The sequence below is a fragment of the Dermacentor albipictus genome, chromosome 8 (genome assembly GCF_038994185.2).
Source record: "Dermacentor albipictus isolate Rhodes 1998 colony chromosome 8, USDA_Dalb.pri_finalv2, whole genome shotgun sequence".
Classification (NCBI taxonomy): domain Eukaryota; kingdom Metazoa; phylum Arthropoda; class Arachnida; order Ixodida; family Ixodidae; genus Dermacentor; species Dermacentor albipictus.
This window is the reverse complement of record NC_091828.1, coordinates 21,124,917-21,151,291: the sequence shown is the minus strand read 5'-3', so window position 1 is coordinate 21,151,291 and position 26,375 is coordinate 21,124,917. Positions and strand designations below refer to the sequence as shown.

Sequence of the window (26,375 nt, the reverse complement as noted above, 5' to 3'; positions counted from 1 at the left end):
AGTTATGTGACAAATGGTGCAGTAGTGCTTCTGGCATACTGCATCTGGTGCGCACACTTCGACAGTGTTCTTGCTGCTCAACTTTTCATACGGAACGATGCGTGCAAGTAACTTTTTCCTAGGCTGACATTTTTATAGTTTTTTGCTAGATTTATCAGCCATACAGGCTTCGAGTGCATGCTTGAAACGGCCAAAAGCTTTGTTAAAATAAAACTGAGTCACAAGATCACTTTGTTAAATTGCAAAGAAAATACATGGTTTTTAATGAAACTGAGACGGGGAACTGAATATAGTTTGTTAAACTGAAATTTTTTTTTCAAATCGAGGTTTATTATATCGAGGTTTGACTGTATAAACAGAAACAGTATACAGAAACTTGATTCAAACACCTTTCTTGATTGATGTCAGCTATCAGCCAATAGCAGCTGTCTATGGGAATCTTGCATATGACGACATATGCAAGGCACTGGCAGCTAAAAAAAGAACGTTGTGCTGTGCCAAAACACTGCGAGTCTTTTTGAACACCAATTTCACCCCTGAAGAAGGAGCCGGTCGGGCTTTGAAATGTCGGTTTTTAAAATTACAATAATTTTTGGTTGGAGTTTCTTTGTTCTTTATTTCAGGTAAGGAGAAGTCTCTCTGAAAAGACTGTGTTTGAGCAAAAAATGACTTTTCACTCTGCTTGTGAGCACTACGCACAGCGTATGCTATCCGTAGATCATGTTCTTTTCATCAAGCCTGAGGGGTGGTTCAGGATCCATGCAATGCCACTACTAGTTCGTGAGCCCATGTAATTGCTTGTCCAGTCAATTGCGACTAATGTGGTACCGAGCTTGGCTAGCTATGGTTTTAGGGGCTCGTTTTTAGGTTACTTCAGAAATGATCATGATTAACAGTGTTATTACCGTACCTTCATTAATATAATGCGATTTTTCCCCTAAAGATTTCCAGCCTCAGAACATCTCTCGCATTATAAACTCAAGTTCATGACACGAAAACAGTATTATTTTCTTAATTTTTTCTGGCACAACTACAGCGAGCTAAACCGTTGGGCACCACCGCGACTGCTACCACATGCGGAGCTGTGTTTGATTGTGCTATGAGCACTTCTGAAGTGTTGCCTGTCCAATAACCTTGGTGGCACAGAGGACAATGTCGTTCTCGCTGACAGTGATAAAGACATCAACTGTTACAAGTAAATTGTGTCTGTATATATAGTCATCCTTTCACTCCATTTTGCGATAGCAGTTCCTAGTCACAATCAAATAAAGCACCCTGCGAGCACCCGCTCTAATGGGGTGCTTCCTGTTCCTTTGCGGCACCACTTCGCATTATAATTGTAACATAGTCTTCTTCTTCTGAGACAGAAAGTCCCCACTTGCGTTATAGTACTTGCATTATTTGTGTTACATATTATTGTGCCATTCACATGCAAATATAGTCCTAATTATTAGTCACGTCAGAGCCAACCGCTCCGAGCGCGTCCTTAACGATGATATGGACCTAGACTCTTGGTGCGACGAGATAAAGAAGGATGCGGCTAGAGCCACCAAGGAGGTGACAACCGATCTGGAGGTGGACAGGATGGACAGTAGGCTGGCGCATCTTTTGGAAGCCAAGCAGGCACTGCTCGCGAGATGGAAGACTCAGCGCCATAACAGAAGACTACGCAAGAAAATCTCCGATATAAACAAGATGATAGAGGCTCATTGCAAGGTGCTATGCAAGCAGCAATGGGACGAGCTGTGCGACTCGGTGGAGGGCCAGCTCAAGAACGGTAAAAGCTGGGGTCTCCTTAAGCACCTACTGCACGATGGCGACACCAAGCCCAACCAGAAGAGAGCTTTGGCGAAAGCTGTCCATTTGGCCACCGACTCGACTCCAAATGAGGCAGTCATGGAGCACCTCATAGACAAGTACCTGGCGGCCACGGACGATCCGGTGCCCCCCCAGTTTCCTGAGTACGAAGGGCGTGACGTACCATCTATGGACGAGGATTTCACCGTGGCTGAGGTCAAGCGAGTTCTCGCATCCCTCAACGGCAGATCTGCCCCTGGGCCCGACGGGATCACCAACAAAATGCTCAAGCATCTCGACGACGCCTCAATCGAGTTTCTTACGCGCAAGATGAATGATATCTGGTGCAGCGGCCTCATTCCCAAGAGCTGGAAAGCAGCCTACACAGTACTCATACCGAAGCCAGGTAAGGCGCCGAGCATCGACAATCTAAGGCCCATCTCCCTGACGTCGTGTGTTGGAAAGATGGCCGAGCACGCCATGCTTAACCGCCTCACTGACCATCTCGAGTCTAACGAATGCTATACACACAACATGATTGGCTTTCGGTCGGGACTTTCGACTCAGGACGCCATGAGACTAATCAAGCACCAGATCATTGACTCTACCTCCGCCGACACTAAGGCAATTCTCGGCTTGGATCTGGAAAAGGCTTTTCACAACATATCGCACGCCTTTATTCTCAAGAGCCTGACAGAGTGTAACGTCGGCAAACGGGCGTACAATTTCGTGCGATCCTTCCTTTCCTCAAGGTCCACTAGACTCAAGATTGACGAGTTTTTGACCCACGAAATCCAGCTGGGGCCAAAGGGAACACCTCAGGGGGCGGTGATCTCCCCGACGCTGTTCAACATCTCCCTGATCAACCTGTCGAGGGCCTTGAACAAAATCCCCAACATTAACCACACGATCTACGCGGATGACATCACCATCTGGCAGTGGCGTAGCCAGAAATTTCGTTCGGGGGGGCTCACATTGCAGCTCGGCCTCCTCCTTAAGAAGCTTTAGCTCGGGTGCTCATCTAAATACATGTAAATACGTTTTTCTCGGCAACGCACTTCACCAAATTTGACCAGGTTTGCTGCATTTAAGATAAAAACACAAATTCTACTCACTTTTAGTTTCGATTTTTCATTTAGGTTGTCAGTTCTTTATTAAAAGTTGGAAAAAATCACAAATTTTCAGAAAACGAAACAATCAAGTTTAACACTCTGTAACTCAACAATGAAAAATAATATCGCAATTCTGTGCAATGCATCCAATAGTAAATCTAAAGCGGACAAAATTGATATGATACACATGAATCTCAAAAAATTTAGTATTATGGATATACGGCTTTTGCAGAACCCTTGTACAAAACGTAACCAGTTCACGTAAGATACAAACTGATATATCAAATTTGTCCGCTTTGACTGTTATAATAGATGCCGTTTACAGAACCGCGATATCTGTTCTTGATGCAGAGCTATTAGCTTTAAACCTCGCGCTTCTATTTTTTTCGCACTTTAGAATTTGTCAAGATATTTAAACAAAATTCAGACCCTAAATCTTAATTCCGCTTCCAGCAGACACTAGAAGTTAACTTTCTCTCTCAAGTGCAACAAATTTCAAGAAAGGCGATAGAGGAGTTATCTCAGAAAAGTGTTTCTGCGTTTTGCGTGAGCTTGAATAGGCCGCGTCGGAGTTAGGCTCGAGCTAAAGCTTCCTCTTAAACAAATTGTCGAGGTTTCAAATACATGAATAATAGCTGCATTGTCATTGCCAAAGATGCTGCAAACGAATTCTTGAACGCTACACACTGTGCAAACAAGTAAAATAGGTATTTTTTAATAAAAGAATGTACTCGAAAGTGCCACAAATTGTTCCCAGAATACCTGATGTCAACGCTTCCATGTTTTTTGCCTATCTAATAAGTAAAGAACATATCACACTAACTTTAGAACTATATCATTTAGAAACCAGCAAAGCAGTACATTCCGCTGATATGAAAAATGTAAAGGCCATGAAATGAACAAGTTGATGACAAATGTGTTAATGAAACTTTGTCATTCAATAACCTTGTTCACATTCTTGTACATATGCAACGGCCAGTGGGAATACACGACAAACGGGGTACTTTATTTAGAAGTAGTCTTCATGAGCATTTAGACATTTCTCCCATTGACTAGCGAGTTGCGTCATTCCCGTATCATATAGCTCCTTGGGTTGCTGCCTCCAATACCGCCTCCAATACCACCTTCAATACCGCAACGACCACCGCAACGACCATTAGCACCAGCAAGACCGTCGATGGCAACAACAAGAGCAAGACGAGGGAAGACGAGGCGATGAGGATGTTGCAGGAAGACAACGAGGCACTCAGGCGCAAAAACAACGAGCTCGAGACGAAAGTCAGTAGGCAAGAGGCCACTATTAGCAAGATGGCAAACGAGATCATGGAAATCAAGAAGCTTCTCACGACCCGTTCCACCAATAACGAAACGCCCCAAGCGGTATCATGTGAACCAACACCCAGCATCAGCAGCGCTTTACCATCAACATCTGCTGAGAAGGAACCGGCACCCAAGAGACGAGCGATCGAGAACCTGAAGGACCGCAAGCTCAACGACCGGGTGGACAACCTGAAAGACAAGGTCGACCAAATCGAGGAACACCTCGATGGGCTCGAAGATTATATTAAGACAACGTTCACCACGATGATTAACGACAGGTTCGCCGCCATTGAGCGGACGTGTCAGCAGTTAACGAACGCAATACAGCAAATAATGCGGCAGTACAATCAGCAACAATCATGGCCGCTCCAGCAACAACAACAACTACAGTAGTGAAGGGTCTCGTGACCTGGCACTGGAACTGTAACGGTTTCGCTAGCAAGAAGGCAGTCTTGCAGCAACACATAACACAAGTAGCAAACAAGCCTGATATAATCATGATACAAGAGACTCGCACTGATACAGTGTCGCTACCCGGTTATCGCGTATACGCCAAGTCTCCAAAGGTCAGCGGCGGCAGAGGAGTATGCACATTGGTTCGCAAGGGACTCACCTTCATTGAGCACGAGTTGCACAATAGTAAAATTGAATACACTCTCATCGAGGTCGTTACGGGCAAGAAACAAAAGAACAGCACCTTTCTGCTTAACGTCTACAGTAGCCCTTCACACTGGAAGCAAAAATTCAAGACGCTCCTTCACAGAGCCAGCACCGTGGCGGGGACTCACAGGCTCGTCGCCTGCGGGGACTTCAACGCGGCACACCCGGCATGGGGATATAACAAGCAATTGGCCAAGGGGCGAGACCTGTTACAAGACACATTAGACCTGGGCTTCACCCTCATCACAGACCCGGCTGATCCTACAAGGATTGGGAACTCTGTGTCCAGGGATACGACGCCGGACCTCACGTTCGTGAAGAACGACGAGAAGGGGAATATCTCCTGGCGCAACACGGGGTCAGAGCTCGGCAGCGACCACTACATCGTAGAGGTCATCATACCGGAAGAGGTCAAGGCCTCGGAGGACACCAGAAAACATTATTTTACGGATTGGGATGCCTTCCGTAGCCTGTTACCAACGGAGATGGAGGAAATCAATAACATAGAAGAATGGTCAGCTCACATCGCGGGGAAGGTCAAGGAGGCGACCAAAATCATAGAAACGGATGAGCAGGTCGACAAGGTTGACAGCCGCCTCGCGCACTTATTCGAAGCAAAGCAATCTATCCTAAACAGGTGGAAGAAGCAACGACTAAATCGGCGCCTAAGGAAGAATGTGGCGGAGCTGAATCGCGCCATCGAAGTTCATTGTCGGCTGCTCTGCACGCAACAGTGGAACGAAATCTGTAGTGCTGCGGACGGGCCGATGCATTGCGGCAAGACCTGGAACTTGATGCGGCATCTGCTCGACGAGACTAAAACAAAATCCCACCAACGCGACCGCCTCGCAAAGATCATTCACAGAGCAGCCAAGGAAAACGGGGGACCCGAAGTAATCAGACGCATAGACAGCAAGTACCTCCCGGTTACACCCACGGAAAGGCATCCCGAGTACCGCGGTCAAGCCAAACAGAAGCTCGACCGCGACATAAGCGTCGAGGAGGTGCGAGTGGCCCTGCACGAACTAAACAGCAAGTCGGCGGCCGGCCCGGATCACATCTCGAACAGAGCGCTCAAGAACCTCAGCGATGTGGCCATCGAAAACCTCACCGGTTACTACAACAAGTGCTGGAGTGCGGGGTCACTGCCCCAGCAGTGGAAGACTGCCAAGACCATACTCATCCCCAAACCAGGCAAGCCGCCGAACACGGACAACCTCCGGCCCATCTCGCTCACGTCCTGCGTGGGCAAGGTGTTGGAGCACGTCCTCATGTGTAGGTGGCAGGATTACCTGGAGGAGTCGCGACTATACCCCACCACGATCATCGGGTTTCGGCGTTCCCTCGGCACCCAAGACGCGATGATTCTGTTGAAGAAAGATATAATTGACGAAGATACCCTAACGAAAGACAACAAGGCCATTCTGGGGCTGGACCTGCAGAGCGCCTTCGACAAGGTGAAGCACTCTGCAATCCTAGCCCAGGTGTCCAGACTCAATATGGGCGCAAGAACATACAATTATATCAAGGACTTTCTGACGGGGCGGACTACCGAGCTCTGCGCCGGCGATCTACGGCTCCAAGAGAAGAGGCTCGGCAGTGTCGGGACCCCCCAAGGCTCGGTCATCTCGCCGTTGTTATTCAACCTCGCCATGATCGGGGTGGCCAAGCGACTCTCTCGCGTCGAGGGCGTCCGGCACACCATCTACGCCGATGACATCACGCTATGGGTTCCGGGAGGCAGCGATGGTCACATTGAGAGCACGCTGCAAGAAGCCGTCGACGCGATTGAAGACCAGCTGAACGGTTCCGGTTTGATCTGCTCACCGAGCAAGTCAGAACTACTGGTGTTACCACCGAAATACGTCAGACGTAAGAAGAGCGAAGCGAGGGATTACGAGGCCATCAAGATCGTGACGAGGAACGGCCATGTGATCCCGGAGGTCGACAAAATCCGGGTGCTCGGCATGATAATAGACAAGCGACGGGGCAATGGCGAGACTATTTCCCGCCTTACAGCCAAGATTACCAACGCAATACGTCTCATCAGACGGGTCGCCAACCGCAAGGCCGGGATGAAGGAGGAAAGCTTGATTCGGCTTGTGCACTCCTTCGTAATCAGCCACGTCACCTACGTTGCAGCCTTCCACAACTGGATGCAATGTGAAAGGAATAAAATCGACGCCCTGATACGCCGAGCTTACAAGGCGGCGCTCGGACTATTCGAGTGTACGAGCACCAACAAGCTCCTGAGCCTGGGGGTACACAGTACCCTCGACGAAATTGCGGAAGCGCAACGGACCGCCCAGCTGGAGCGGCTCTCTATGACCGAAGCCGGCAGGCGCATACTTCAATACTTGGGCTTCACGCCCAAAGCGAAAGCGGCATGCAGCGACGTTTCTGTCCCGGACGGAACCCGGCGCCGGATTCGGGTGGACCTCATCCCGAGGAACATGAACCCGGAGTACAACAAGGAGAGAAGAGTGGCGAGGGCCAAGGCCCTCATCGACTTTCACGCCAAGGACGAGCACGCAAGGTTCGTGGATGCGGCAGAATACCAGGGAGACTGCGCGGCGTTCGTAGCTACCGTCATCGAGGCGCCGTCCGGCGCGACGAGGGTAGCGGCGAGCTTACGGGTCCGCGAGGCGTGTCAGGCGGAGGAGGTGGCCATTGCCCTGGCCATTGCCGACCCTGGGTGCCAGACGGTGTTGTGCGATTCCCGAAGTGCAGTGCGGAATTATGCAAAGGGCAAAGTGTGTGGTGAGGCTGTGCGCGTTCTGTGCTCGGCTGACCTGCAACGACAGAATCGGTGTGTTAGAATCAAGTGGTTCCCGGCGCACGCGGGCAACGATGCGTCCGAGAAGCACGATAACCACAACGAGACGGCACACGCAGTGGCGCGAGCGCTAACCAACCGCGCCGCTGCAACCGACCGTCCAACGTGGTGTAGTGCCAAGGACCGCATGACGACGTTCAACGAACTTACCCAGTTCCACCGCCTGGCTCGAAGGACTTTCCCACCCCCGCACCCGGGGCTGAGCAGAGCGGAGGCGGTGCTGTTCAGACAATTGCAAACTGGTTCTTTACCCACCCCAGTATTAATGACTCATCTATACCCTAAATTATATGTGAGTGATGTGTGCCGCGTGTGCCAGCGTGTACCCCCCCCCTCAAAGTCAAAGTAGAAAAAATAAATTGGAACGTAGTTACTTTCGCTGGCTATAGTGTCTTGACATGGATGCTTTGTTGTAGGTGAAAAAAAATGTTCATATATTTTTTATGACATGACGTCACGAATGAACCACCACAACCCTTCGTCTCATCAGACCTCGCTGCGTGCTTTGCCAACTTGATTGATTGATTTACTTATTGATACTTTATTGGTTTATTTTGCCTGATAGTGTGTTGATTAGGCCTGTCTCGTTGCATGTTCCGATGTAAGACTAGAAAAGTGAATGCATCTTTGGCGTCATATGTTTATAACTACATTAAACCCACAAAGTTCCGTATTTAAAAATCTGAAGCACAACTTTTGAAATGTCAATGCACGTTTCGCATCAAAAGTTTATGAGAATTTATGCCCATAAAGTTTCGGAATTGACATCCATGGGCTCCGTAGATTCCGCGGCTTCCGCGACATGCCGCGGTGAGTCCGTTCGCCATCAAAACGCCCTTGAAATTTGGTGCTCGGATGGGGCTCCTTGCGTTATGTGACTCCAGGTGCATGAGCATTGCCACGAAATCCAGCCCGAGTTCGCAATGTTCCCGGTGAAATGTCTTTTCGAGCGTGAAAAATACATTCTAGACAAAATCCAGAATGATTTCCGACGCCGGAGGTTGCTTTGGTGGGCCGTGCATGCACAGCAGGAAAAAATTTCGGGGGGGGGGGGGGGGGGCTGAAGCCCCATAAGCCCCCCCCCCCCCTGGCTACGCCCCTGCCATCTGGTGCTCCAGTGGATGTGAAGGGCAAGTCGAGGGTGCTTTGCAAGAGGCTATCGATGTGACGGAGCGGTATCTTATCCCCACCGGGCTAAGGTGCTCGCCCGCTAAATCCGAGCTCTTGCTCTACAAGAAGAGGCCCAGAGGCGGTTCACACCGGTCCTGGAAGCCAGCAACAGAGAGCCACATTACATTATTCACCGGCAAGGGCTCCCCAGTACCACGGGTAGACACTATCAGGGTCCTAGGGATGTTTATCGAGTCGAACGGGGTCAATGGAGCCGCCCTCAAACGCATTTGTTCCAAGACCGAAAGCGCCCTCGGCCTGATCCGAAGAATCGCCAACAGGTACCGCGGAATCAAGGAAGACAATCTGATCCGGATTATCCACGCCTTCGTGCTATGCCACCTCGCTTATTCAGGGGCTATGCACAACTGGCTCGTATCGGAGCGCAACAAGATCAATGCCCTAATCAGAAGAGTCTTCAAGCTTGCCCTCGGCCTTCCCATCCGAACGCACACAAAAGACCTCCTCAATCTGGGAATTCACAACACGTTCGAAAAAATCGTTGAAGCCCAAGAATTTTCCCAGTTTGTCAGACTCTCCGGTACCCCAGCGGGCCGAGCCATACTTGGCAACCCCATGGTCGTCAGTCTCGACGCTGTGAAGCTGCCCAGCGACGTCAGGTCCAAGATTTACATACACTGGATGCCACGAAATATGCATCCCACCTACAACGAAGGACGAAGACGAGCCAGGGGTAAAGCTCTGCTCGCCAGTGCCCGCTTGAACAAGGACCGAACATGCTTCGTAGACGCTGCTTCGTACGTTCAAGAAGAAGCCTTCTCCTCAGTGGTCATCGACTGTGATTCTAAAATCCTTAGCTGCGCTACCGTCCGCACTTCTAATTCCAGCGTTGCAGAGCAAGTTGCTATTGCTCTTGCATTGACGGACAGTGTACATGACACGAATTCCAAGGCCGCTGTCAGGGCCTTTCAGATGGGAATGGTGGCTCCCCAGGCCCTACGTATCATCCGAAGTGCCAAAGACATGAAACATCACTCTTTGGCCTGGTTCCCTGCGCACCTTGGAACCATTGAGGGTGCCTCGATCAACCCCAACGAGGAGGCGCACTCGGCTGCACGAGGTTTGACTGACCGTGCGCCGGGCAACGCGTCCTCTCCTGGGCGACCCGAGCCTCTCCGCTCGTACAACGAAATCTGCAAATACAATTATCTGTCAAGAAGAGTCCTACCTTCGCCGCACTCCTCGCTGTGCAGGGCCCAGGCAGTCACTCTCAGACTTCTGCAAACAAGCATTTACCCGAGCCCCGCGGCGCTGCACACAATGTACCCCGAACGGTTCCCAAGCCCGGACTGCCCTCTGTGTGGTGATTATGCGGACTTCGAACATGTCCTGTGGGGCTGCGCCTCTGCCGGTCCCCCTTTTACTCACGAGGAAATGATGAAGCTAATTAGGGCCCAGGATCCGACCTCTCAAATCCTGGCAGTCCAGAGGGCTCGCGACAGGGCCGTCAGGTTCCACCTGATGGTCCCCGAGTGGGCCTAGCCAGGTGGCGTGGAGTTTACTTACGTCTATAGTGGACAAAATAAAGTTGTTTCACTCACTCACTCACTCACGTCAGAGCATTTATACAAAATCAGAACATTAGATACAAAATAACTCACCGAAGCACAAATGTCAGAAACAAGGATATTGCTGTAAGATCCTTAGAAGGACACCTACTCTGGACTGGTGTAAGCATAGGCCCACCAAGTAGCGATCTTTGATTACAGCCTCTGGCATCAGCCCGGTTTTGTCTACGCCATCTCCAGGATCATCCTAGTTTACTCATCGAAGAGCTGTACACCAACCAGCCATCAGTTGATGATTTAAATTAAGACCCAGCGAACACAAATTTCACAAAAGTCACAGAGGCAAAGTTTATTAGAAAAAAACCGTAACAAAGGTGAGTTTCAATGCACACAGGTGGGTCAACAGAACTGACATATTCCATCCATGACTCATCGCTGTCGTCTGAGGCCAGTTCTGAATCACTCTCACTCAACGAAGCTGAGCTCTCTGAATTGCCATGCTTTCTTTCTTTTTTACATAGCTTGAAGTATTCAGTAATAACAGGTTCACTCATTCCATCTTGGAATAGAGGTATAATGACGCAACAAAACAAAAAAAGTCTGTTCACAACTTTACTTTTCAAAGGACTCCTAGTGACATCTGGTGTTACTTGCAACACGCACTGAGCAACGGACGGGCTGAAATTATCTTGAGGGCTGCATGAAAAATAAAACAGTGCTGGAAGAGTTGGGCTTCAAAATCATAATTTTTCGAGTAGACACTTGACAAGCTCAGCTCATCCTTCATACGGAAAGGATTAAAAGAAACACAAATAGCTAAGTTGACGACCATGGGCACCCTGGCTGTGCCAGTTACCTGAGTCAGAACTTGGCCGATTCACAGCTCTGCTTGTCTGCAGAGTCCTCTACGTCCTTGTACCAGTAGTAGAAAACTGTGTTGACTTGCTCTTGACTCTGGGGACGCACTGAACAGATTTGTGAGCCACAGGCAAGTCGAACTGCAGAGCAGCCGTGACCTGACTAATCTTGTGAGAAGCAAGGCGCGACGTCACTCTTGTGGCTCTGCTCCGCTCACCCAAGCTCGTCACATTAACCAGGCCTGCAGAAAAACAATGGTACCCTGAACGTGCGAGTTGAACAGTATTCTGCAGCAACCAGCAGGGAGCCCTCAGTCTCGTTCAAGATATTACGTGCTCTCTCCTGCGACTTTTGAGGCCTGCCCACTTTTGCAGTCGTCAATGATGTTGTAACCAGTATGACTGTCTGCAGACAGTGCAATTTGTTGTTCATGACCGTGTACCATTATCAAGAGAAAGCACACACACACACATGCATGCACACCAGCCTACAATTTTCTAGCAAATGGCGAAGCGATGGTTGTTACAGCATCTGGCCTGTCCGTCACTATAGTTGAGCAGAAAAAGTGGATTCTCACTCATAATCACTCACCAATATCTTTGCAGGCTATGTACTAACTCACATCCATCCACAGTTACACTTGTCAGCACGCACTTTCCTACTCGTGCCCACTCATGTTCATTGCGGCTTTCTTCACGCCTACCGCCCCACCCACATCAGGTGACAGTCACTGATTTTCATACCAAGGTCCAAACTCTCCGTCGGTGACAGTTGTTCATACTCATTGTAACCGACACTAGTTCTTGTTGATACTTATGTCCACTCAAACCAGCAGGCACTCACTCCCCTTCTCACTCGGTTCCACTCACGCCCTCTGTCATTCACCAACACCATACTTGTGAAATGAGTATTTGCAGAGGCAAACATTACTAGCACAAGAAATTGGAACAGATAACTAATTAACAAAAATTGCTAATTAAGTTCCTAATTACTTTCAGTAGGTATTGCAATTTATAAATTGTAGCCTGTGAGATTGCAAGACATATCCACTTGTCATGAATTGCTTGGATTACACTAGTTTCGAGATATTACCCATAGTATGGGATGAAATACATGGGCATTCCAGTTACTGTTGTGCTTCAATGCATGAGTGTCTTGTTAAAAAGGTAAATGGAACAACAGTGCATACTTACAGCGAGTGGTATGGTGCATATTTCATAACTGGTATCATTCTGCAAATTCATTCCAAGTGGATACACTTTGCAAACTCACCAGCTACAATTTGTATGTGCTATAGGTGCCGTAAGGTAATTAAACAAGAAATTAACCAGTTAATTCTTTATAATTCGTTCAATATGTGTTCCGATTTCTTGAGCTTGTACTGTCCACCTCTGAATAATTCAGCTCAATGACTAGAATTATGTTATCTGCAGGAGGCGATTTTTAAAAGTTCTGTTAAACTTATATATGATCACCCATTAGATATTAAATTATGGGGTTTTAGGTGCCAAAACCTGTTTTTGATTATGAGGCACGCCGTAGTGGAGGACTCCAGAAATTTCGACCACCTGGCGTTCTTTAACGTGCACCTAAATCTAAGTACACGGGTGTTTGCGCATTTCACCCCCATCGAAATGCGGCCGCCGTGGCCGGGATTCGATCCCGCGACCTTGTGCTCAGCAGCCTAACACCCACCCATTACATAAAAGTTGTGATAGCTTGCCAAGCCTCTCGCTAGGATAACCTTATCACCCATAGAAATTTCTCCCAACAGCAAGCACATACTTACCCATAATGCTAATATACAGTTTTTTTGCGATACACTTTCGGAACATGCAAGTTGTGTGCAGGAATGGTGGGCTATGCAGGGTGAACAATGTAAGAATGCAATGCATGTTCAAGGGACTATTGCCTTAGGCAAGTGGTATAGCATAATGTAGCACGAACATTCCGAAAACAACAGAGATGTTTGGGCTTTCTTGAAGCAGTTTTAACCCGCCATGGTTGCTTAGTAGCAATGGTGTTGGGCTGCTAAGCAAGAGGTCGCGGGATCAAATCCCGGCCATGGTGGCTGCATTCCAATGGGGGCGAAATGCGAAAACACCCACATACTTAGATTTAGCTGCATGTTAAAGAAGCCCAGGTGGTCCAAATTTTCACAGTCCCCCACTACGGCGTGCCTCATAATCAGATTGTGGTTCTGGCACGTAAAACCACATATATCAATTAATTAGGCAGTTTTAGCCCATTTTAATCTGTTTCGTGACGATACTGTCATCTAAAAAGCTGTTCAGATCTTCCAAGTTCTTTCTGCTTGGCTGTCACCAAGCTTTGCACATAAATTGCACATAGTGCCTTTGTTGAATTCACCCAGCCATTTTATTTCACTCAAATATCACACTGGGTCAAGACAATGCTCAACACAACTGCTCCTGTACAACAGCCAACACAACTGAAAGACACATCACACGATGTGGCAAACCTGTGCCATATAGTCTTCTCTAAAATAAATAAGGTTGAATAATTTTCAAACGGGCCTTCTATGCCTAACCATCTTGGGTCGGATTTCTTGACCAACTCTAGCCTTACTGCTAATCTACATTCCCATTGCCTAGTGAATACAATAACCAGTAAGTCTATACAAGGCATCCTTATGCCTGCCACCACTAGCACCTGAAGAGCACCACATAATTATCTCCATTCACATCCATCCTAATGGACTTCCCTGGCATAACCAACCAGCCTAGAGCTCCCACATAAACAAGTTAATAAATAATCACAGGTACAGCATAACACACAATCAATCTTTTTTGCACACATCAGCCATTATCTGGTGTTCCATTCAGGTTCTGAAAAGAATTAATGAACCACTATAAGTATACAAAAGTTTGTAAAATGCAACAGGTGAATTAAAGCGCTCAGTTGAGGTTTGACTTCTGAAGTAAATTGTGCTAGACGTGTGCAAAATTTTCAGGTCACAAAAGTGAACATTAAAGAAATCTATAAAACAATTACAGTCAAACCCACTTAATACAATATTCAAGTGCTACGAAAATCCCATTGTTATAATTGATCATTGTTATAACCAGGTTGCATGAAAAAAGCAAACTAGGGGTTGGCAGAGCTGTTGTGAGGAAACTATAATGGAGGGGAGGCCAGTGCTCCTCCCCATCCCATTGCTCCATCTGGCTGCTGGTTGTGTTCACTCGTCTAACTGCTTCCTAGGTACTCCGATCGCATGTAGCCAGCCATGGCTGTCTGCGTTAAAGAATGGCACTGATATAACTGTAAAGAGGGGCCATGGGTGGCAAGCGATATGCGAGCTCCGCTGAGGCATTGTTTTGGTAGCCACAAATGGGGGCTTTTAAGATATGCGAGAAGGTTGCCGCGGCAGCCTGTCAGCTTGAGAAATCCAGAAGAAATGCTGAGGCAACATTGCCACAAGCGTCTCACTAGCTTGCAAGAGAAAACCCTATGTCCATCAGCCTTGCCGACATCCTTCTCCAAGGCATCCAGGTGCTCCACATAGTGCAGCGCAAACTTCCTCGTGGAAACGAAGCACCGGAGGAACTGAATCATCTGCTGGGCCTCTTGTAAGGACAACGTTGAGGCAGCCTGCTCTATGATGTCACCGCTGCCGTCATTGCCATCCCTATCCGATGCAAGCATGTTCGCGACGATCGCCTCATCAGTTAGAAACCTTTAGTTTCCTGATCTAACTGAGCACTTTCTTTTCACCTGCAACATTGTGCATTGATGATGATTGGCAGGCAGATCAGCCATCTTCCGTTTCGGCGGCTAGTCAAACGAGGCTGGGAAATCATGCAGCCAGGAACAATTTCGACACAACCAACAAAAATAAACGCGAGCGATTAAGCTGTTTACAGAACTGCGCTAAATGAGGAGCCAGCAAGCAATCTGGGAGTAACGCAGTTGGCACGGTCTGTGCGTGTTTCAGAGGGTGGTGTGGCGTAGAGATATGCGCACAGCCCATTTGTGTTCAGCGGGGTGGAAGGGCGACGGGAGAGAAAAATTTGAAGAAGGCTGGAAAATGAGCGCGCGGCGGCTGTCAGGGCCACCATTCAGCAGCTCGAATTTCTCGTTTTCTTTTTTTTTCTTTCAAGGACTTCGCATTTCACTACCTTTCGGCACAGGCACCCAGCAGCCAGACTTCACCATTATAACCAATAATGCGGCATCAGGGCATTGTAGTAAGCGGGTTATTTCATCATGGAACACATACAAAAGTTGATGGTGCAGCAGCTTCTAATTGTTATAGCTAATATATTGTCGAAACTTGTATCGTTATAAGTGGGTTCAACTGTATAAGAACCATGATGAGGCTTGAGGTTATGAGAATTGTTGACAATAGGTTTTTACTCCTAATATCACACATAGGGTACAGGGGGCATTGTACTTGAGGCCTCAAGATTAAATTTAGGCATCCACAGCAGAACAATGCAGTGGGTAATTTTAGGCACCACAACTGCACCTCTAGGGGTTGCAAATCTACAGCTTGAATTTTTGCTTTTATGCATGACAATAATTGTCTGACACATTTTAATAACTATACAATAATCCTCTGGAGATGTTTCTAGTTGCTGCAAGGCAGGTATAAAACAGCCAACTTAAATGCTCCCATTAAGGTATAGAAAATTCAGTGGTCTGTTTCTGTGTACATTTCATAATGTAACAGTCCTGTAAATAAGAAACGAAGCCAAAAATGCACTTCCTACTCACATTCCTTTCGAAGAAGCTGTGCCAGCTTCACTACCTTTGTAGGAATAGCCAAACGGCGGGCATTGCCCTGGGATCTGCTGCCCTTGCAGGGATTAATATCACATATTTGCCTGCAAGAAAAGCAGTAGTAATGTGAGCATCTCTTATCACCATAGATCTGAATGACTTCACATTCAGAAGCCTTAAATGCTTTTTGTACTATAACATATCCACATCCAAACAGCAGCAGTGGATGAGATGACAAACATTTGAGAGATTTTAGTTCAGATATCAAACATTTGAGAGATTTTAGTTCAGATATCAAAGTTCCCAAATTATTGCGAGTTTGTAGACAAGAACAGATTTTAGCTGCAGATATAAACACTTTTGCCCTACAGTTGTTGCAACATCTTACAAGTGTTAGTGCTTGTGAATGTTCCGACACCCCTAAGCCATGGTGACAAACCAACGAGCACCACAGAGTCCAGCTTTTCAAACAACCAAACGTTTCAACAATCCCTTGCTTTGGTCAAGTTGGGAAGAAAGTGCCCAACCAAAGATTGTGAAAAAAGACCTGTACATGTAATTCCATACCTCCATAAAGTTTCAGATAACTTGAAAAAGGTCGCAAACCAACACAATGTCAATCTGGTTTATTCAGCACTTAGTAAATTGTCAGCAGTGTGTAACCTTCAAAACAAGAAGCACCAGAAATGCACCCAATTTCATACTAATCACTGGACTAATTACACCGAATGCACTTCAGATATTGTCTATCATATACCCTTAGATTGTGGATGCGTTTATATAGGACAAACCAGTGCTTCAATGACAAGGCCAGACAGCACAATAATGCTGTTAGAAAAGGATATGATAGTCACTTGGCTGAACATTGCAAAAAGTGTGCATGCACACCCATGCTTGGAGACACAGCTTTCTTGTGGAAAGGATACACAAAACGAAATGGTTGAAGCATATTTCATAAGGAAAGCAAGTGACAAGTGCATCAGCTGTCCATCTTTGGTTTTGCAAGAAAAAGTGACATTTCTTTTGAGGAATATAGGCACATGAACTGATTGACCATACAATCGTGCATATGATCCGTTTCATTCAGAATCTTTAGTGTGTATGGTGATGAGTGCATGATGTTCCTGAGGTGCAGATCATAAACAGATGTTCGTTTGAAATACACGTTAAATGGAAGTAGCACTAGTCTTGTCGTATGTGTTTCTTTTGTCTTTGTCTTTAGTGCATTTTTATGAACTGTCCAAATGTTTCCTTTTGTTGCCAAAAATTCTGGATTTGAAAAAATGGGTTTACTTTTCTATAACATGCTGCACTATTATCAATATCCAGTGAGAAAAAAGGATGTGTACATCTTTCTTATAAACTTTCTCAGTGATGATAAAAAAAAGTTAATCTGCTCCAGACACCCACATTTTCCTATCAATCATAATTAAAGATGTCAACAATCTGTCTTCATAGATAGGCAAAAGCTTGCGCACTAAAATAGCGCAACTCACCTCTGAATGAACTCAAGTGTTGTTGCTGCTCCCTTTGCATAGGTCATGTTAAACACATAGTAGCATAAGAAGGCAAGACACGCTGCCTCTATGAAGCCAGTGCTCTCCGTAAACAACAGCTGCTGCTCGCAAACAACAAAACATTTCTTCTTAAAGATGCCTCCTGCAATACATAATACACATTTTATAAGCACCAATGAAATTTCTATAGATGATATTCAATATGCAACGGAGACCACATCTACCTGCTAGTCACATCAGTTAATACTTATTCAAACAAACTAGTGCTGCCAATTTTAAGTAATTACGATACCTGGAGGGTCTTTTTCTGCAAATATGTACAAAATTGAGTCTGTCATACTTGTTGAATACAACAATATGGCACGATAACCAAGTACCTTAAATATAAGTAAATTCAGTCCTATAGTCCTTAAATCTGTGTGCCATATGAAGGTGTTTACCTTGGCTAGGACTGCAAGCATTGCATAGCCACAGGAATACAAGCTGAAGTGCATTAGCTCCAACTTTACCGCCAGATGTTTAATTACAAAGCTACCATCAAAGTAAAAGAAATACTGCAAGCCTCTCGCCTGTTTTTCCTACAAGTCAAGTTATGAAAGACAGAAGCATTTGCACATGTTTTACAAACTACACAGGTATTTCTGCAATCTTTGTCTGCTCATTATTTTGGAGAGCTTGGTAAGATGTTTCACTCTTCCTTATAACAGGCTTTGCTACTTTCGTAGTTAACACACTTCCGAGCAGGCTTAATTATGCGGCACATAACACTACAAGAACAGGTGCTGTTGCAAAGGCATACAGTCGCCGACTGATTTTTCGGACTTCAAAAATTTGGACATGCTCGATTATTCGGTCTGCTTCGCGGCACGGCCATTCTCCCCATAGACCATAATGTATAACAACTGCTGAAAGTTCAGACACCTTGCAACCTCTTGTCTGATTTTTCGGACACTCCTTAAGCCAACTCAATCGAGAGCACCATGCACCAACTCTGACCGGTGCATGGTTCGACTTGCTGAACGCCATTTTTGCTTTGAACGGAGCCTCCTTGCTGCCCCAAGAAGCGGCGCTAATGCAAATCCCCTCTCATCATCATCGTTTCTGCTTGGTTCATAGCTCCAGCAGTTCTGGTCTCAGCTTAGTAATCCATGTCAAGACAATCCAGCAGCTGATTTGTTTCTTCCTTCGTGCATGACGCTGCGAGTAGGCCACGTTTTTCGTTTGTACGACTGGTGTCGGCGTGAGGGTGTGGTGATGTTTGCTTTGTGTGCTATGTCGAGGTTGCGATGATGAAATGCAACATACAGAAACATCATGTCAGGTGTCTAATGGCGCCGACAGTGGCCGCTCAGACTGCGCTGGGGCATGCCTGCAAGCGGGTGCCGGGAGGGCTAGGATTTGTAGCCTTCCGATGTGCTCCCTGCTGACGCTGAAACTGTTCTGCCGAGACCTGCACAGTGGTTGCATTGCGCTTCCGGACACCGTCTCATTTGACAGTTTCACAGGTGCTGATACTGCTGTACTGACATGCACAGAACTCGACGACGGTGAGATCATTCGTCAGTTTTTGCTGCACTGCCGGATGACGATGACTCCGATTAGGAAGATTACGCAGCATGTGCCACGCTGCCGTTGCATGCGGAGTGTGTACAAGCAGTGACTGACCGTACGACCCTTTCCGAGATTCAGGCTTATCCGATTGTGCTTAAACAGAACAGCTTGCAACGGCGAATTCACGATTTCTTCAAGCCTACTGCCGAGCCCGAATAAGTGCGTGGAAATAAAGGATTTTTTTTTTCTTAATCTGCTTTTCTGGACACCTGCTTATTCGGACATTTTCGCAGTCCCCGTGAGATTCGAATAAACGGTCGACGACTGTATTGCACTGCACTATAGACTTTGAACGTTAGTGTCTTACCTAATGAAACCACAACTGGTGTAGATGGAAACTCGTCCATCACTTCCGTGATGCTTGTACCTTCCTGTGAAAAGAAAGAATAGCACGTGGGAACTAAAAGACGACACATATGCCAAACAGCCCCAGTGTATTTCCAAAATGGAGGCAATTGAATATACTGAATTAGTTTCACACCGCTCTTGAGTGGCAATACAGATTTTCCAGAAAAACAATAAACAATGAGGTGCTCAGTGCCAGCTGGTGCCAGTAAAAAGCTTCAAATTTTAAAAACACTTCATGTTTGTGATCCTCATTAGGAACTCCAAGGTAATACTAGCGATGAGCACTATCAAGCAAGGGAAGTGTCAGCCAGAGCCAACATTTTGACAAGGGGAACTTGATTTCATCAGGTACCATGAGACTTGGCAAAATGTTGTCTTCAGGCTGAGGCTTTCTTCGTTCAACTACAACTGATTACATTGTCTCGTCTTGTGAACACTCTGGCTTGTTCGCATGATACAAAACTAGGCTTTTACTAGCTTCTTAATATTCAAAATCTGAAGTACAGTCAAACCCACTTTTAACAAAAATCAAGTGCCATGAAAATTCCATTGCTATAACCGGGTTGCATGAAAAAAAAAAAGAAACAGACGGAAGGACGGCATAGCTGTTCCAAGAAAACTATAAAGGCGGGGAGGCCAGTTCTTCTCCCTACTACCTTCCTCCATCCAGCTTCTGACTGTATTGACTCGTTTAACTTTTTAACTCTGCTTCCTGCATGCTACAATCACGTCTTGCTAACAAGCTGCGGCTGCCGGCGTTCAAGAATGGCACCGCAATAACAACTACAAAAGAAAGGTCACAGGCGGCAAGTGACATACAAGCTCAACCGAGGCATTGCTTTGGTGGTCCCAAAATCCACCTTTTAAAAGATAAAGGGAGGTTGCCGCAGCAACATCTCAGCTTGAGAAATCCAGAAGAAATGCTGGGATGAGATCGCAACAAGCATCTTGCCACATGCTTCCCAGTGGCTTGCACGGGAAAACCGCATATCCGTCAGCCTTGCTTGCTTTATGCGAAGCTTGCCGACATCCTTCTCCAAGGCATCCAGATGCTCCATGTAGTGAAGCGGATGGTCCCTCGCAAAAACAAGCCCATGAGGGCCTGAATAATCTACAAAACCTCCCGCGGGGACAATGTTGAGGTCGCCTGCCCTACCGCATCAGTGCTGCCGTCGTGGCTGTCACTGTCGCCATCCGATAGAGGCATGTTCGCAACGATTGCCTCATCGGTTAAAAGAACTTTGTTTCCACATCTATAGCAGTGTGCTTCCTTTTCACCTGCAACATTGTGCATTGCCAATGATCAGTGGGCACATCAGCCATCTTCCATTTCTGCGGCAAGTCAACGTGGCCAGGAACGACCGATACAACGAACAAAGATAAGCACGAGTGACTTAATCCTTTCGGAGAATTGCGAAGAATGAGAGCCATAGAATAAAGACCCAAGCACTGGACCGCAATGGTGCGGTCCATTCATCTACGGAGGGGTGGAAGGGTCGGTAAAGATAAGCGCGAGGCTGGCATGCAGCTCTCATGGAGCAGTTCGGGTGGCAGGTGATCATGCAGCGGCTCGCATATCACTTTTTTCCTTTCAAAGATTTCGCATTTCATTACCTTTTCGCACAGACACCCAACAGCCAGACTTCACTGTTATAACCAACAATACGGCACGGGGACATTGTAGTAAGCGAGTTATTTCGGGTTATCACAACCTTTATTTCTCTTAGCAGATCTAGCCTCCTGATCACATCTAAAACATATTTTGTGGTGGCCATATTAAGAGGCGATGTAATTATTTGCTGCACTCTGAGGGAATCGAGTTTTCAACAGTGCTACTTGGCCAATAGCTGTCCATTAGGAAGAAAAACAATTTCACAATTGACAGACCTTGAGCTGTTGTATCTTGGTGTCTACCACATTCACTGAGCCAAAACGTAATTTTGCTGCAGTTTTGGTTCCACTTTAGCTGTTTAGGAATTTTAATTGAAATGTTAGGAGAGAACAGTTTCTAAAAATACAGCAGCATAGTGCGTATTGAATTACACAAAACAAGCATTGCTTACTTCAAGAACACGAAACAGATCATCTGGATCATCCTTGAAGTAGGCAGCCAATAGTGGAATGGTGGCTTCTTCTTTTGCATGCTGGTTTCCTTTCCGCTCCTGAAGTTCCACCTTAACCATCCACTGCACAAGTTCTTTCCTTGGTGCAGTTAAAGTGTCCAAGTGCTTTATGAACAAAGGTGCAACGCCAGACAGGTTCTCCTCAAATATCCCCTGGAATTGAGTAACATAACCCAAGTAAGGAAAGAACACACCAAATCAGTGCAAAGGAAGCAGCCAGAAATACAGTGATAATTATTTGAAACAGTCAGTTGAAAGCAAGCATGTGCAACAGACAATGCTTTCCAACAACTGAAAATATGCCGCCAACAAAAATAACCATGACCATGTCATCAAAATTCAAAGTTCTGCCAAAAGCTCTCAAGGCAGAAAAAACAATTACTCCACCGAAAGAACATCAAAAGCAGAAGATTAGCTTACATAGGAACCAAGTGTTCTCTTATGTTTTTATTAAAGAAACTGCAGGTACCTTAGGTCATGCCTGAAGTAGGACATTGCTTTAACGGCAGAATTTGTTCATATTGTTCATATGCAAGACATTGCTACAGGTACTATGCGAGTTACTAGATACTGTAGTGAAAAAATATATTTAGCATTTTGCATCACGTGAGGTGAACTGCTCAAAATGTTGGTGCTGCGTTATGCAATACCACTCTGCCAGGTCAATAGTCTTTAGAACACACACACTTCAGAACACACAAAAAAGTCACATGGAACGAGGTCAGGCGGCCACACCCCTTACTCACCTGACCTCGCTCCATGCAATATTTTTGTTTCCTGGAATCAAGAATGACATGAAAGGACTGCGATTTCACGATGTAGAAGAGGTGAGAGAAAAAACTAGAGGAGCTATTAGGCCACCAAAACAGACAAGTTTGAAAAATGTGTTGAAGAATGGAATCATAGATTGGACAAATGTATTAACTGTAATAGAGTACCTTCAAGGTGATAAGGTTTTGTAAAAAATAAATATACAGCAACTTAAAATAATTTCGGTTACTTGTGGGTAGCCCCGTCGTATACTAAATAAAGATATAGAAAATCTAACCTCCGTTGTTGTAAAGACGCAGTGCCACCTATTGACAGTTTTGATGAAGTATAGCACATGTCACCCGTCATGCCATTTATAAATAAGATTTTAAACCAACCATACCTACAGCTTGGCAAATTGTGGCTTTGGCAATGTGCCCCTGTTGTTGGGTCCAGTGATTTGCCAGCTTTGGTAGCCAATGAGTTAGTATTAAGCTATTAGAATCCGGCAACATTAATGCCTTCAGGTAGCATGTGTGGGTTTATTTACTGGTTGCCTTCACCCAAAAGGACCACATGCTCGTGACACCTGTGGCAGAAAGGATGTTCCACGTCTGCCACCAAGGTCTGTGAGCGGTGGCGCTGGCTAACACTCCCAGGGTTCTACTAGGACACATAAATACCCAAGAAAGTGGATGGGGAAACAGCGCCGCGGTAGCTCAATTGGTAGAGCATCACACGCGAAATGCAAAGGTTGTGGGATCGTTCTCCACCTGCGGCAATTTGTTTTTTCATCCACTTTCATTTCCATTAATTTATCGTTTCTTTATTTTGTTTATTAAGCACAAGTAATTTCCCCTATGTTGTACTCGGTGTCAATGTTTTTTGGCTTCTAATGATATGACTATTAAGCTTAAGTTACGCATCAGGGTATAAACAAACACCAAGGCCAACATATGTGAATTACGCAAACCAGAGAACGCCTTCCACAAACCTGAACACCATTTATGCATTGCATAAAATGCTGCATTTACTTCCTTCATGCCTTTTGGAACAAGAGATCCTGACGCCTCCCAATGATCCAGATAATCCTGTACAGATGTTTCAGTTTTTGATGGAAGAGCTCTTGCTTAGCGAAGTTGTTAAAGGAATGATAAAACCAGCTTTGTTATACCTAAAAGTATCATCTTGAGAGTATCTCACACGAAGTGCTTCTTCACAGGAACATTATGTCAGCACATCAAATTAAATAAAAGTACAAGTGATTAAACATTACCATTCTTTCAAGCTGCGGCATTCTTCCTTGACATTTTTCCAAGTGGCCATGCCTATGTCCCACCTTCTTGGAAACAAGTTGCAGTGAAGCGAGAGTCTGTTAAATTGATTTGAACTGAGCATGTTCTCATGTCGCTTTTTAATGCATTTTTTTCATTACTGTGGTGATGCTGGCCTTAAAATGAAGTTCATGTGCAGCACTCGCCTTTAATACAGCATGCAGTAGCTGTACATAACCCTCTACACACACCTGCAATGCAAGGCAAGTGCAATGCAGCATCAGTACCATTAAAGGGGCCCTGAACCACTTTTTATCGAAGTGGAGAAAGACATCTGAAGTGAAGACAGGCTATTTCAGAACCACTCTGCCACAAAAAGTACTTCGATGCGTTCAGTAGAAGCGCAGTTATCGACAATCAAACAAGGCCTTAGCTGTGCTCCCCTTCCTCCTCCAATGCCTTGCACTGCGAAGGCTGCGGCGGAGACGTCCCACCGTGGCGCGCAGTTCCAATTCCTGATTTCGTGCCTATGCCGCGCTAAACGTAAGCCAAACGCAGCTGTCCTCAGAGAGCTGCAGTGCGCTTAGCCACTGGACTGGTGGTGGCACCTCGTGACGGCCGCGGTGTAGCCAAGCACAGCGACCAATGGCAGCCGCGTATTGGAGTGTGCTTTATGACGAAATAGAGCATACAGAAAAGTGCGAGGAGCATGAGGTTTTTGAAACGAGAGCGTTTGAGAAAAAGGTGACTTCGCGGTCCGTGGAACTCTGACCTCGCGCTCCGCTTGAGAGCTCCACGGACCGCGTACGACAGCAGAACTTGGCTGAGATGTTCACAACAGCGTATGCTATCCGCGGACTATGTTATTTCACCAAGCCCGTGGGGTGGTTCAAGGCCCCTTTAATGCTTTTGTCGCTGAAGATATCGCTGCACCTACATTCACATAAGAAATCCTCTATGTTCCATCAGGTGTCCTTGCTACCATGTCATTGTTAATCATTGCTGCATTCTCTTTCATCCCTTGCCTTTCTCCATGTAGCCACACAAAGCTTCCAAAAAGCCCTGCTTTTCACAGAAAGCTCTTCATTCTACTACATCCCTCACATGCATGTTCAAGTTCATGTGTACAAATATCCACATTCTCAAAGCAGAAATATGCCACTGACTTGAAGAGACGACTCAATATATAGCATTCAATATTAAAAATATGCTTCAGTGAAGTATTCCCTACATCACACGGGAAGCCAATCAGATTGCTCACCAAAGTGACATTACTACTACCAGAGTCCTTCCATGTTTTTCTGGTCACGAAACTCCGCCGTCACTCTATGGGAGAGGTTCATATACTGCCCAAAGGTGCCGCGACGCGGCGCCACTGTGCCACAGAGGGCATCGTTCGCGTACCAAAATGCGTGCGCAGTGCGAGGCGAGCTGACTGATCGGGTGCGTTCTGTGCGTGTGCTGTGCTAGTTTTCGAGTGTTGGGCTGTTTGGTTGAAGTGGTGAGGTGGGACAACGATGCCGAACACGTGTTGCGTGCCTGGGTGCCGTTCCGGCAACAAGGGCACGACTGAAAACGTGTCGTTGTTCTGTTTACCAAATAACAAGGATCAGCGCGAGAAATGGAAGCGGGCCATACCGCGGTAGGGAAGTAGCGGTTTTAATTTCGAATCGAAGTATACACGTGTGTACGCGAAACACTTTGACGCCTCGGACATCGTCACAGCAAAGGGGCGAGCTTCATGTCCAGCAGGGGGTGGTAGGAAACCAACCAGTTGAAGCGGTACCAGTTAAAGGGACACAGTAGGTATCACGATTATCGTGTAAAGGTGACCACTTACAAAAAATTGCGATGCTGATGATGAAGGAGAATAAGGGTGTTGTGAGATCTGATCAGGGCATTGATGACAAAACACATTTGCTTTATGCTTTGTTGCAACCTCAATTTGTGTTATACCAGGATAGAGTAGTTCACAGCAATAGCGCCCTTACCCCGACCATCTATGAAAGGTATAGCATTAGAATTCCTTTAAATGCAAGTGTTAAAACAGAATAATATGCATTGTTTTATTTTCCATTGTCCTTTAGTCTTGGCTATTGGTGGGCTACAATTCTTCAATTGCATGTACTTTTAAGTCTATAAGCTGCTATGAGTAAGAAGGTTATTAGCACACTGTTAGCTACATTTGTATTGTGATTTGCTGAGCAAGTTTTGTTTGCATGTTTAAGTAACAGCTGAAGAAGTAGAAGGGTGGTATCTCTAACAAGCCATTTAAAAAAATTGCTGTATTTGTGATGTGGCTACTTGTGTTCGTTGAGCAGCGTGAATAAGTGCTGGGCTTACTGACGCTTCTAAACGACTGCTTGCTAAGGCAATTGCCTAATTACAGCTAGTTTCAACTGTGCAGGTCCTAACACTTCAGGTTCGCCTTAATCCGTTGTTAAAAGCCGCACCGAAGACATTTAGTAGCGAAGTTCGTCTTGCATTAATTCTACCTAAATCTTATTCAGAAATGGCATCGCTTCGCAAGAAATCTTAAGCGCATGGAGCAGCTCAGTTCCCTTTTCTTTGTCATTAAGTATTCTATGGTAGCAGCCCTTTGCAATAGCAATTTCATTCTCTTGATCTCGTTATAAGATTCTGCCCACAGAGTCCTTCTCTGCCACAGTTTAACAGAAACTGAACAGCTGTGCTCGGTGAACAATCTGGCGCTATGCGCAACGG

At 46.1% G+C, this 26,375-nt stretch overlaps 3 protein-coding genes across 6 annotated transcripts in view; 1 reads left to right on the top strand and 2 right to left on the bottom strand.

Moving 5' to 3' along the window:
* LOC139048660 (uncharacterized) overlaps window positions 1–26,375 on the bottom strand; it is a 384,154-nt gene that overhangs the window by 65,842 nt on the left and 291,937 nt on the right. The gene's annotated exons all lie outside the window — the stretch shown is intronic.
* On the top strand, window positions 4,727–8,617 carry LOC135895890 (uncharacterized). Its single transcript, XM_070524575.1, has 2 exons — window positions 4,727–6,002; window positions 8,610–8,617. Exons 1-2 carry the CDS (start codon window positions 4,727–4,729, stop codon window positions 8,615–8,617), a joined length of 1,284 nt encoding a protein of 427 aa, XP_070380676.1.
* LOC135917858 (uncharacterized) overlaps window positions 10,748–26,375 on the bottom strand; it is a 32,505-nt gene continuing 16,877 nt past the window's right edge. For 3 of the 4 annotated variants that reach the window (XM_070523123.1, XM_070523125.1, XM_070523124.1), the window contains 6 exons: window positions 21,568–21,780; window positions 19,464–19,527; window positions 17,525–17,687; window positions 16,023–16,132; window positions 11,281–11,523; window positions 10,748–11,120 (listed from right to left, as the gene is read on the bottom strand). In XM_070523123.1, the coding sequence (XP_070379224.1) occupies window positions 11,330–11,523; window positions 16,023–16,132; window positions 17,525–17,687; window positions 19,464–19,527; window positions 21,568–21,780 (744 nt within the window). In that variant the 3' untranslated portion in view covers window positions 10,748–11,120; window positions 11,281–11,329. Of the gene's footprint in view, window positions 11,121–11,280; window positions 11,524–13,650; window positions 14,132–16,022; window positions 16,133–17,524; window positions 17,688–19,463; window positions 19,528–21,567; window positions 21,781–26,375 lie in introns of those variants that run through there. The other variant, XM_070523126.1, reaches the window with a different exon arrangement.

What these genes read in the sequence shown, in the direction of transcription:
- LOC135895890 (XM_070524575.1), top strand. Translation starts at nt 4,727, where the DNA reads ATGATACAAGAGACTCGCACTGATACAGTGTCGCTACCCGGTTATCGC.